This window comes from Passer domesticus, chromosome 10, assembly GCF_036417665.1.
Source record: "Passer domesticus isolate bPasDom1 chromosome 10, bPasDom1.hap1, whole genome shotgun sequence".
Classification (NCBI taxonomy): Eukaryota; Metazoa; Chordata; class Aves; order Passeriformes; family Passeridae; genus Passer; species Passer domesticus.
Genome location: NC_087483.1, coordinates 33,910,146 through 33,922,725, shown reverse-complemented (window position 1 = coordinate 33,922,725; position 12,580 = coordinate 33,910,146). Strand labels below are relative to the sequence as shown.

At 43.6% G+C, this 12,580-nt stretch overlaps 1 protein-coding gene across 7 annotated transcripts in view; it reads right to left on the bottom strand.

Annotated features, from left to right (window-relative positions):
• Positions 1–15: 15 nt before the first annotated feature.
• Positions 16–12,580, bottom strand: part of KALRN (kalirin RhoGEF kinase) — a 473,084-nt gene continuing 460,519 nt past the window's right edge. For all 7 annotated transcript variants that reach the window (XM_064435043.1, XM_064435045.1, XM_064435040.1 and 4 more), the window contains 5 exons: positions 11,051–11,215; positions 10,105–10,183; positions 8,760–8,960; positions 7,730–7,868; positions 16–5,603 (listed from right to left, as the gene is read on the bottom strand). In XM_064435043.1, the coding sequence (XP_064291113.1) occupies positions 5,058–5,603; positions 7,730–7,868; positions 8,760–8,960; positions 10,105–10,183; positions 11,051–11,215 (1,130 nt within the window). In that variant the 3' untranslated portion in view covers positions 16–5,057. The remainder of the gene's footprint in view (positions 5,604–7,729; positions 7,869–8,759; positions 8,961–10,104; positions 10,184–11,050; positions 11,216–12,580) is intronic.

Sequence of the window (12,580 nt, the reverse complement as noted above, 5' to 3'; positions counted from 1 at the left end):
AAGACTGACCCGGTCTTCTTGGAATAATTTTATTTAATCAAAAAAAGCCCAGAAACGGAGTCTTTAGTATACTCTATTTATGGGAATGCAAGGACAGGAGATGTACAGGTCGAAGCTACATCTGTAGATGATCATATATACTGCAGTATAGTAACAACAACATGGGACAGCAAGTAGTCACCTCACAACAGTACACATGAGTGATCAGACTTACAAAGGAAATATTTACAAACCTGCCTTTACAAACCAACATTGTGTGCATACAAAACGAAATCCGCAATAAAACTGAAGATACATTTAAGGCAGACCAGCAATACACTGAAATAATTAAGGCTGTGGAATTACTTTGCACCTTGAAAATGCTGAGCTGTTAGCAATACTGTTTCTTTTTTCCTCCTTCAGTGGATTGTTGCTAGGATTGAAAAGCATCAATACGTTCCAACTGTTTGCTCTTATCTCGGTGAATAAGTCTGAGATTGATTTTTTTTTTTTTTTTGCACTTGCTATTGCATTTGCTTTCCAAAAGTTATCAACAAATTGACCTCAGTGGCAGAGCAGTGTTGAACAGTTTGGTAGAAAGAGAAGTAAAAGCACCAGCATCAGAAGTTGGGCATGAAGGTGAAATATGGCTTGAGTAGAGATGTTGGTTTTTCACTAGCTCCATAATAAAGACTACAGTTACAGCAAACATTCAGCATCCTGACGCTATGGAAACACTCAGCACTATACAGATCCCAGAACGAGAGTACATCACTTGATGGCAGTGTGCAGTCAGCCTAGTAAAATGGGATTTGATTTTGTTTCCTTGGGAAAGCACCATTTTCTGATGGGACATGAGTGAATGAGCTCAAAAATAAACCCAAGCCCTGTGTTAGAGGAGAATCCACCTCTGCTGTGAAAGAAACAAGAACAAACAAAGGTGGTGAGCACCTGTGCATGTAAATTTTCTGCTAGAGCTTTATGTGCACAGAGAAGCCTTTACATCTGTCTCTGAAATTTATATTACCTTAGGTTACTTGACACAGTCCCCTCATTGCAAGGGCATTAAAATAGGGTTATATATAGTCAGGTTATAATGTGTGGTTCTGCATTCAGCCTTTATGCACGGTATTTGCAGCACAGGCCCAATAGCATTGTCAGAAATGCTGATGAACTCCACTGAAGCCACAGCCTCAGGGTCAGCTGAGGGCACAGACTTTGTCTCAGCATTAACTTAGGAGTAAAAAGATACATGTTACTGAAAAAACCCAATCCGTAGTCTTTTAAAAAGAAAGGGCAGGAAGACTAAATGAAACTTGTTGGTATCACTGAGAAAAGAGAGATATATTATAAATTTTAAAGCCTGGACTGCTTTAAAATACTGTAGTCTAGGGCCCTGCACTGGCTGTGTCACCCCAACAGTGCCATGCACAGGGGGCTTGGCAGCCTGGGGGTACATGGGGCGTCCCCCAGGGCAGCAACACCTGATGGGGGCTGGCAGTTTACACTGGCCAGCAGAATTCCTGCCCTGGCCTGGCTGCTCCAAGTGGAGCAGAGAGAGAGGTGAGTTAATTTCTCATTGCACATTCATTAAATGAAGCCATCTTAAAAAAGGAGCCCCCCATGTCCCTGCGTCTGGGCTCTGGGTCACCAGCACCTTTGCTGCTGCCCTGCTGTCAGCCAGCACCTGGGGACACTGTGAGCCACATTTTGAAGTCAGAGCAGGGTAAGACTACTGTGGAGATGTCTGATGGCAGTGGCTGTGTGCACAGTGCCACTCCACACGCAGCTTGTGGTGCACTGTTTGAGGATTCCTGTCCATCCTGGATGGCTGGAAGCTGCTGGAGGAGCTAAAGGGTGCAGCTATCACATTTTCAAGCCATCTTGGGAATACCCTGAGTGGTACACAGCTGCAGGTGGAAATCTTCCCCTTGGGGTCAAATATTCTCTGGGGAACTTCACTGAGAAACTGTGTTTGTTACAGACAATATTTCCTGCACCAAAAAATCCAGTCACTGGAGAATGCTACACAGGGGGTTGGCTGTGGTGCTTCTTACTCAGCAGATGCACTCCAGGCCTACTTACTCAGCTTCTGTAATCTCTTTAAAATGGAGTTATGGTTTTCAACAGAGTTACAGGACCTGTTGTATCTGCAGAGGCACCACAGGATGGCTGAAAAACACTTTGAAAGAGTGAAGTCAGGATACTTCCTCTGCATTTATCAAATGGCAATATTGCATGTCAACTCGGTATTATTCAGGCAAATTCAAGAACGGTTGGTAATTACAAATGTTTTATGGAAGTTTTAACTGGTTCAAGTATTCCTGAATGGGCTGTAAGAAGAATGGTGTCCAGGAAGAGGTGTTCTAACATGAATATGGAAAAAGCAAAACCACAAAAAGGAAGTGACCCCACAACATTCAACGTCTTCAGAATTCAGGACCTCCAGCTCTCTCAACAAGGAGTCTTTTTTGAATTTGAGCACCAATACCTAATCATATATCATCTCTCTTTCAGCCTTTTGGGTTTTCTTTTCTATTATTTGATAGCAATGAGAGGCTTAAATATTACCTTAAACAGTCTGGCTTTTCCCCCCTGTGCATTCAAAGGGTCTGCTGTTGTACTTTGACATATGAATGCAGGATCTAGAAAAACAAAATGCTAAATAACTCCAAATTTCATGTGATACACGAGAATTTGTTTGTATTAATGCCAAGCAGAAAGCTTGTGGCTCAAACTGTACCCATGGGCCTAATAAAAGCTGTGGGTTTTACAGACCACACTTCCACAAACATTTTTTTAAGGGCAGCACAATCAGAGCACAAAGAGCCAGCTTTGACAAATAGGAAGAATTACAGACAGTCCTGTAGTGAGAAAGTACCTGAGGCTGGTGGTAATTAGAGACCCCCTTGACTGCTGTCTGTATTCAGTTGCTAAGAAATTGCATACTTTGCACTGTTGCTCTGAGAGTCTGGTCTTTATCTAAGACGTGCTGCTGGATTGCTTAGAAAATCAGCTGCTGCTCTAGAGAGGAACTGAGACAGGTTCTAGATGATTTTCAAAAAGCTCAACCTTCTGTGAGCACTTGTCTCTTTCAAACCTTTCCACACTCCCTCCCTGTATCAGGTCTCTCACAGAACTGCTTCTGGCTCTGCTGAGGCCCCTGGGCTCACCCTCTGCCTGTGGCTTCCCCATCTCAAGGGCTGTTCTTTGTTGCACACACTCAGTCTTGAGCGCTGAGGGTTTTTGCTGTGCCTCTTCTCCGCTAACAAAATACTGACCACTCTGGTGTAGTGATAGAGCAAGCACAAAGAGAAGGGCCAGTCTCCTCCTTGCTGTGAAGGGGAGCTTGGAGGTGGATCAAAAAAGGGCTATCAGAGCCCTGAGAATTTAACAGTACTTGCAGGGTATCTCCACCACCCACTGGCAGAGACAGCGCTTGCTCCTGCAGGCTCACAGTGCAGTTACTCAGATGGTAAATGAGATTTGACTCTCTCCTTTACCAGAGAGTCTGTATGAGCACACGTGGTCAGATCAAGCCCTTTTCCTTAGGAAAACCTTTGGTAACAACTGCCATCTCCCATTACAGACACACAAATGGTACTCAGCACCGAGACAAAGTCCCCACATGCCAGGGGAAAAAAAATCTCTTTGATTGTAACCCTACAAGGCTGTAGAGCTTTGTGGTGTGGCAGTAGGATAGGGAAGTCCCAGATGGTTTTCCCTTCCAGTCCCATTTCTGGAAGGGAAGATTTGGCCAACCTACAAACTGCTGATTTGTCACTGCAGACTCCCTATGTTGGTTATACTTAAGGCTGGCTCCGTCACTGTAACATCAATATGATGATGTTGCAACTTGGCTTGCAAGAGAGAAATGTTTTAATTGTGAATATTATTTTTTATTACAAATTAGGCTTTGGACATAAAAATATCCTCATGAATGCTTTGGTTATGAGGTGCTGATGGTGGCTGAGAGATATTTACAAGTTTGGAAATGAAACAAATGACATGCTTTAAACACTGAAAACGATTTTCAAGCTGTAAGCACAAGAATGAACTCACCACTCCTACTGCACTCTGAAAGGCTTAGATGGACTTTGGGCCATTCTGAAGCTAGAAATGGAACAGGATCCTTTATATTTATATATATTTATATCTATGATACAATATATGTATACTGAAAACCTGTGATAGAAAAAATTGTCTTCATCACCATCATCATCTAGTTTACAGATACTGCAAAAATTGGACTCTGCCTTTTCTCAATGCACAGGTTTTGCAAAAGATTTCTGTACAATGTGTATAAAATGCTTTTAAAAAACCCACCGTAGTCCCATTGTGCTTAATCAGAACCAGCTGTATGCTCCAGTGAATTCATTGCCTTAATCGTAGCTCTGAAAGGTGCTGCACCTTGACTTAACACAGCAGAAAGCCCAAGCAGGGCCTTAATGGAGGATCTTGGTCTGAGCACTACCACGCACCACGAGTGTTCCTGAGCCACACCACCATGGGAGCTGATCCAGCAGTGACTGGAGCCTGATCTTGCATGTCCTATGCAGGCAAAGTCCCCACTGAAATCATGGCAGACCTGGGCATATGGGGCATGAGAAATATGACTGATAACCTGGAGCAGGCTTGCAATGATTTCAGCAAAAACCGACCAGTCCAGTTCTGCAGTACGTGCTAAGGTCAGCTGGTCTCACTTCCCCCCCTATTATTCTACTTCTAGTCTTTTGTACATTTTGAATTCAGTTCAGCAAGATCAAGGAGATTTCTTATAAGGCTGCCTCACAAAGATTAAGGCAACTGCAAGTTTGGCTGTCATTCCCAGTTTGCTTCCTGCAGTCCTATTTTGGCAGTGGACGTGGCAGTACCATGTGCCCCAAGAGAGGGAGCATGTCCCCGTTGCTGTCACCCCCTTTGCCTTGGTCCCATTGCCACGTCTGCAGTGATTCCCACCCTGCAGTTGGTGAAATGCAAACCGAACATGGGATATGTACAGGCGGATCCGCGTGCTCCCGGCGGCGCTCCCGGCACACGGCTCAGGAGCAGCAGGGTGGGATCCCGTGGATGGGACACTACGTGCCCGGGTTCATCCTGCTCAGCAGGAAGCTCTTGACGCTGGGGACCGGGTGCACGTCGTACTGGTGCCTGCGGCGCTCGATGAAGGACGCCAAGCGGGAGGTATCCAGTGGGATCTTGGAATAGCTGCCATTGTGCGGTTGCAGCCATGGATGCTGTAAACAAGTGGCTGCTGTCGGCCTTCTCCTGAAGTCTTCCTGGAGCATAACGTTGATGAAATCCCTGGCGGCGTGGCTCACATCGGAGAAGTACTCGTGTGGGAAGCTGAAATCCACTCTACACACGTTGATACAAGTCTCCTCTTTGCTTTCATCCAGGAATGGAGAGACACCACTTAACATGACGTAGGTGAGGACCCCAATGCTCCAGATATCTGTGCTCAGGGAGACTGGAAGGCCTTGGATAACTTCAGGGGCTGCAAACTCCGGGTTTCCAAGGAGGTGGTGGACATGGTAATGACCTGTGATCTGGACTGCATCTTCCAAATCAATGATCTTGACACGAGGCACTGGGATTCTCAAATCAATGAGCAGATTTTCTGGCTGTTGAAAAGACAATGAAATAAACTTAATCATAACTATATTTTGGCAAATAAAATATGTAGGATTCATGTAGGCTTAATAGCTAATCAAAACTTGCATTTAATCACATGTGCAAGGGAGAGATCAGGAGAGTGAATAATAAGGACCCAGCTCAGCTGGGTTTGCTCTAAATTCAGATCAATGCTGCAGTTGCAATGACAAGATCCTCCTTTGCACTAGGGCAACACTGGGATTTTGCACTTTCTCCCAAATACTTACAGTTTATATTCCCAAACAAATCTCTACAGATTAAGAACACTGATGGATTTTTAAATTTTAATAAGACATAATATATATCTGATCAGTTTATTTAGATTCCATATTTATTTGTTCAGATGACAGCTGGCTAAGTTAGTGTGCATAATTTGCAGCAGAAATGTTCCTCATGAAGTAAATGTTCAATTTTGCACCCACTATCCTGGGAGGGACTGGTGTTTGCCATTACTGTTGCTGTCAATTGACATGGAACTGCCAGTGCTCCCCTACATACAGCAGGACACAGTCATGCTTTCCAAGACAGTAAAATTACATTTAATCCCAATTGGTTTTCTCTCTGTTTTAGGAGCTCTCAGTATTTAAGGTTCTCTCTCTCAGTGAGAAATACTGAGCATTGCCTATACACACTCTTCTAGGGACTTAACATGGATTATCCTTCCTTTGTTTGCCCTGAGATGATTTCTGAATTTACTTCTTGCACCCTTCTAGATCTTTTTTTCTCTCTCTTATCTATATATATAAAGCAAAGTTGACTACTTGGCTGTTTCAGTCTCTCCACTTGCTCTTCTCTTGTGCTGTCTCTATTGACAAAATTAACACATCCTTGAGCAGGATCCTGGGACAACACAACCCATGGACAGGTCAGCTGTCACTACCAGTGCATCTCCTGCTTCCCACTTAGCAACAGAAGGTGCTTTATTTAGCATCTCTCATTCAGGGGAACTGCAGATAGGTCACAGAAAATTAGCTTTCCACCTTGTTTCTTTGTTTATGATGAAACAGAGAATTCATTGCAGTTTCTTACGTCCAAGTAATACCTACTTTTTGACAGGTCATATAAATAGAGCAAAAAATACAAACAGTTGCATAGAAAGAAACCAGGATGATGTAGCCTTTTGTGTGTAATTCTCATATAAGCTCCTGTACAAATGGAATTTTTTTTGAGGGGTAGAGGCAGAAGAAGAATGAAAGTATCACTTTATCTGACATGCCTGGGGCTTGGAGAGATGAGAATAAATCTCCTTGAAGCTGGATTGTCCACTATATAAGAAAGCTAAATTCATCCCTCATTCCCCATTTTTAATTGTCATTTAGGTCTACAAAGTGTTATAGATTGTCTGATATCCGGGGCAACCAGAATCAATGTTGCAGATCACAAAACTTGAAACACTTACCACAACTTCAGTGGCTAATTCTCTGTCATCCAAGGTAACTGGGATGCCAGGGAGGACAGGAATACAATGCCAAATCCAGGATAGTACAGTGCCTCCTGTGAGCCATGTGTGCTCACAAAAGCAGGTACAAGCTGTACTAGTCTGAGTGTGATGTTAGAGAATACCCCAATTTCTTGTCCACAGAGCAGCTTGTCCTTTGTTCTTCCTCTGAACCCTTTCCTGGGTGTATTTCCCACCCAGTTTCCCTCTCAGGCTATCCAGCATAATGTAGAATGCTGCTTTCCTTTTCCTTTGCCCCTGCCAGCCTGGCAGAAGCCAGCTCTGCTCTGGAAGGTTGGTGGCTGAGCTGGCACAGTGTGAGCCCAAACCATACTCCATAGAATTATTCATAGTTTCCCTTCAGACAGGTGCTAGTGACATCTCACTCTTGTCTCTCCGACATCCTCCTTCCCCTTCTGGATCATTAAATCCAGAAAGCCCTTGGGAGCAAACCAGGGAATCAAGGGAAAAGGTGTATTTCTTGTCTGAAGGCAGAGACCTGCTGCTGCAGGTCAGTAACTCCTTTCTCTGATCAGCAGCTTGTCCATTCAGTGATCACCTCCATGGGGTACAGGCTGCACCTCCTCCCTGTCTGTACAGCTGGGAACTCTGTGTTCCAGGGCACAGAATAACAGCATCATTCTCATTTGTTCCTACCTTTATGTCCAAGTGAGCCACTCTGCAGTTGTGGAGGTACTGCAAGGCTTCCATAGTGTCTCTTATATAGAAGGCCACCTTTTCCTCCATAAGCTCATCGTGGTTCATCAGGTAATCTAAGAGACGACCGTCATCCATCCTACAAACAAACCAAACCCTGGGCATGAAACATCACATGGCATCTCTAGGAACACTTAATATCTGAAAACAAAATTGCAACAGAAACTTTGTGACCTAAAAAAGGGAGGAAAATAAAATGCAAGATCTGACAAGTATTTAATGATATCTCAAGATACTGCAGGCCATGGAAGTGGTAGAATGATTAATCCTTAATTGTTATCTCTAGACTTTGACAAATTTAGCAACAGTCTTAAAGTAAACTCATTTGCTTAAGGATAGATTCCATAGACAGAGATTATCCCTTTGGAAACAGAACTTCTTAATTATTTGGATCCATCTATTTATTTATAGAGCTGGTTACATAATTGCAGAAAAAAAATCATTGACATTTTCAGCTGGTAGTATTTTCTGTGGGAAAACTAACCCAATAAAAGTTTTCCACCTAGTTTATTTATCTGTACAACCAAACAATGAAATTGTCCAAATATACTTTGTTGGATATACCGTAGCAAAGCATTTTGGAGTTTGGTTGCTGTTTCTTCTTATGGAACAAGCATGGCTGCTACACAGGTCTTTTCACCAAAAAGCATTAGAATGCTGAAGGCTTTGATCGAGCTGAAACACTTCTACTCAAATGTAAAAAGTGGACAAAACTGCCCAAGTAGGTCTGATGCTTTTCAGTGGCACAAATTATCCAAGCTTTACCCAAGTAGAAAGCAGTTTTATTTGTCCCTCTTAATCTTACTTCCTGTAAAGAAAAGGCCGTGGAAACTGCAGAAAATGGCTATTTCATTTGACATCTCAATCCATAAAATCTTGTCCCTGTTGGGCTCAGGGTGATCTTTATTCTTGGCTTTAATAGGGCTGTGATTCCTATCCAGACACTTGAATCCAAGCTCTGCATACTTACAGTTCCAAAACTAGGATGTAAGAAGTAGGAGACTCGTAAGTATCATGGATCGTGATGTACTGAGGATGCTGTAAGTGTTGTAACAAAGCTGCTTCATGTGCTGCCTGCTCTTTCTTTTTCATTTTTTTACTGATGAATTTTACAGCAACATCTTTCCGGGTGGCTTTGTGGACACATTTCTTTACTATGGAGAATCGACCCCTGAAATTATAAAGAAAACAAAATAATGAGGTGGCTTCATGAATAAATCATGCCTAGTTTTTAGCACAATAACAGAGTGTTTTTCAAAGGGTTTTTTTTGATTCATCACATTAATATTTCACAAGGCATCAGATTTAACAAGTTGTTCATAACCTTTTCCAACAAAGGCCCTCCATCTCTTACCCTGGGTGTAGAGATTCTTTGGGGATTAGAAAACATTGAGAGCAAACAGTGTCACTTTGCTTTGTGCAGCCATACTGATATCCTCTAACAACCTCCCCTGGGTTCAATTTGCTGCCACTTTTACAGGTTCTATCTCCTTTTATTTTAGCTGTGGGTCTACTTTCTCCAGCTGCTTTATTGAAGACACCAAACCTTCTCAAACAACTAAAAGAAAACCCATGTTAAATAATCACTGACCTAGCATTTTGTCTCGTTTTTTTCCAGATACGCAGTAAGAAATTAAGAGAAAAGCTATCAGTAAAAACATTTAGGAAACTTCTAGAGATGATAGTGCCATTCCTGAAAGTAAATCTACCCAGTGAAACCATGTGCTGAACTTGAGCTCTTAGTAATACTTCCCAGTTTTCTACAGAAGCAGAGGGACTCCTGTCCTTTCAGCCCCAGAATTGTCTCTGACATCTGAACTGAAGAAATAATTGCATTAATCTGAATTATTTGCATGCCCCTTATCTGTTATTTGTGGAGAGCATGAAGGGCTGACAAAATGTGCAGCTCCTATTTAGGCTCTGTTCAACTCACCCTCCCAATCAGCAAAGATAAGTCAGTCACATGCTCAAGTGTTTTGGCAAATTCAGTCTTTGAGATTAAACTTATCCAGAGCCAGTAAATCGTCATGACTTCAAAACAGGACCTCAAATCAGAGATGACAAAGATACCATCTGCCAGAGATCTGCCTGCCTAATTGCTCACCAGTTTGCCAATCTGCAATTCTCAAATCAGAACTTATCTTGAAAAACTGAATTTAGTCAGTATTTTCATCAGTATCTGATATGCAATGCTCTTTGAAAGGAGCAGCAGTTTTCAAGATAATTACAAACATAACCAAAACTCCCCACCAAGGAAAAAGCTTCAAGCCATTGTTTGAGTGTTTTATTGCAGAGATAAGCAGGGTTAATATTACCTCCCAATCTCATGCAGCTCTGCATAGGCAAGGTCAAAGTTTTCCTTCCATGAAATAGTGGCACCATCGGCAGCAGAGTCTTTGAGAGAACAAAGAACAGTCAAGAAGGTATAAAGACAGTTTGCTGTGGACTATGAACAGCATATTTGAAAACTATGTGAGACTTTATTATTGAGACAGGAAACATTACCATTAGGAATCCAGTTTCATACTGCTCAGGCACAGGTCCAGTGAGTTGGACCACTAAAGGCAGAGCTCCCCAAGGGAAGGTATGGAAGAGGGGGATACAAAACTGTCCTTGCAGTTTTGGGCTGAAAACGGCCACAGAGACAGGGGGTAGAGCTATATTGTGTGAGCTCTCGCCCCATCCAGCACCAGCTGTCCAAGCCAGTCACAGACCTAGCTGCACACCAGGGCTGCTAAAACATGGGGAAAAGTGGGCTCTGCTCACAGCACTTGAGAGTGAGCTGTGCCCCAAATTCCTGCAGCACTGAGTGCTTGGGAATTGTCTCCATCACAGCATTCCCATTCCAGCTGCATTGCTAAAGAGGGATATTTAGCAAGTGGAATTGCAGCCCCCAGCTGGGCTGCCCAGCAGAAGCTGCAGCTGTTGCTAACATTGCTGCAAAGGCAGGACAGATACCAGCCAGGACATGGAGCCTGCTGGGCAGAGATAAAGACAATAAATAGTTTTGGGATAGAAAGCAGGGACCTGCTCAGAATCTGCAACAGCCTCTGTGGCAGAGGCAGGCTCTGAGCCTGGATGGAGGTAAAGACACAAAAATCCTTTCTGGGGCCAAGAGATGCTCTGAGCACCTCCCAGGCTTTTTCTTACATCCCTAGTTGGTCCAGCATCCCTGCCTTTATCAGGACCCATCACAACAAGCCACAGAGAGCACAGGTGGGTTCCCGTGTGCGCCAGTCCCTCCCTGCAGCGCGCACTCACCGTACTCCGGGAGCCTCACGAACTCGGAGGGCTCGCTGGGCAAGCTGATCCCCCAGGGGTTGCTGGCACTCACTCGGAACTGGTACTGGCAGCCTGGGGACAGGTCCTCAATGACCAGGTACGTGTCCAAAGTGGAGGCTACTGACTGCTGCCAGACCTGTGAGCCTGTTGGACAGAGGGAGAGAAGGGGAGCTGAGGGAAGCCCTCCCTGTGTGAGGCTTTCTCTGCCCAGCTTAGGCAGTACCCTGGCAGGGTAAAATCTACAGGGTTTCTAAGAGGCAGTGTTACAGCAGATTGTTAAACCAGAAATGGATCACAAGAAGCTATTTTGTGTTGCAGCCACCTTCCCATCTGGCTAAATGAGAAAAGAAGGAAATGCCCCTCAGTTGACTCAGGATAATGATGGAAAAAGCTCAGCCCAGGGACAAGCTGATCTCTCCAGCACTTCGTCAGTGGCTGTGAGCTACAAGTGATGTCTCAGGGCAGTGTGATAAGACAGAAGGGGAGGGCTGTTTTGATGACAGCTCTGTTATGAAAGAAACAGTAGCAGAAATACTGCAAAAAATCCCAAAACCATGGGCAAGGGAGATGAAGCTGAGATAGGGCATCAGTGCAATCCAAATGCTTTTGCAGATGAAGACGTGGTGGCTACAGTGAAAGCTGCAGCTGCAGGAGAAGAATCAGCTTTCTGATACTTAACACAGACAGCTTGCAGGTGACAGAACTGCAGCAAATAAATGTGTGACTCTGTCATGTGTTTCTGCTCCTGTCAAACCCAGCCACTGCCTATGCTGTGGCAACCAAAGGACCAGTACATACTCATCTGTACAGGATCAGAGAACAGAAAAGGACCCCTGGAACACAGAGCCCTGTCACAGATGGAGATTTCTTCAAGAATTTTATCTTTTTTTAGTGAGTTCAGGGCATTTTACCCCTACATTATTTAACATGACCCAATTATTTTGTGCGTCCTGTGGACAGATTCTGATTTCCAGGTTTCACAAGGTAATAGCTGGTTTTACAAGAGTCAGTTTTATCTTTGAAGTGGGAGGAATACTGAAAACACTGCTGGGTTTTTTTAATGTTTATTTTGGTCATCGTTCTTAATAAAGGAGCTTTTATTCTTTTACAAAAATTCCAGTCACTGATGACACAGTGAGGGTCAAAATAAAATATTCACTAGGAGAAGGCATTAGTATGATGGAGTGATTAGGTTTGCACACTTACTAAAATAGGGTAGGATTTTTTGAAGGATGAAGGGGGAAAAACAGAGGCCATGTGCCTAAGGCAAGGTTTGCTGCCCAGGGACCCTCACACCTTTGCAGGAAGAATGAAAAAAGGGTTATGAATACTTTCAAATGCCCTTTTCAAGAGCATATGCTTGTGCATATTGGGAAGACAGTGCATTTAATAGGTTTTGCATTTCTGGAAAGCACCTACCAGAAAGGATGGTGGTAAAATGCAAATGATAAAAAGATGGATATGTTTTAGCTTAGCACACTTTACTTGTCATAAGTGACCAGAGGAAAC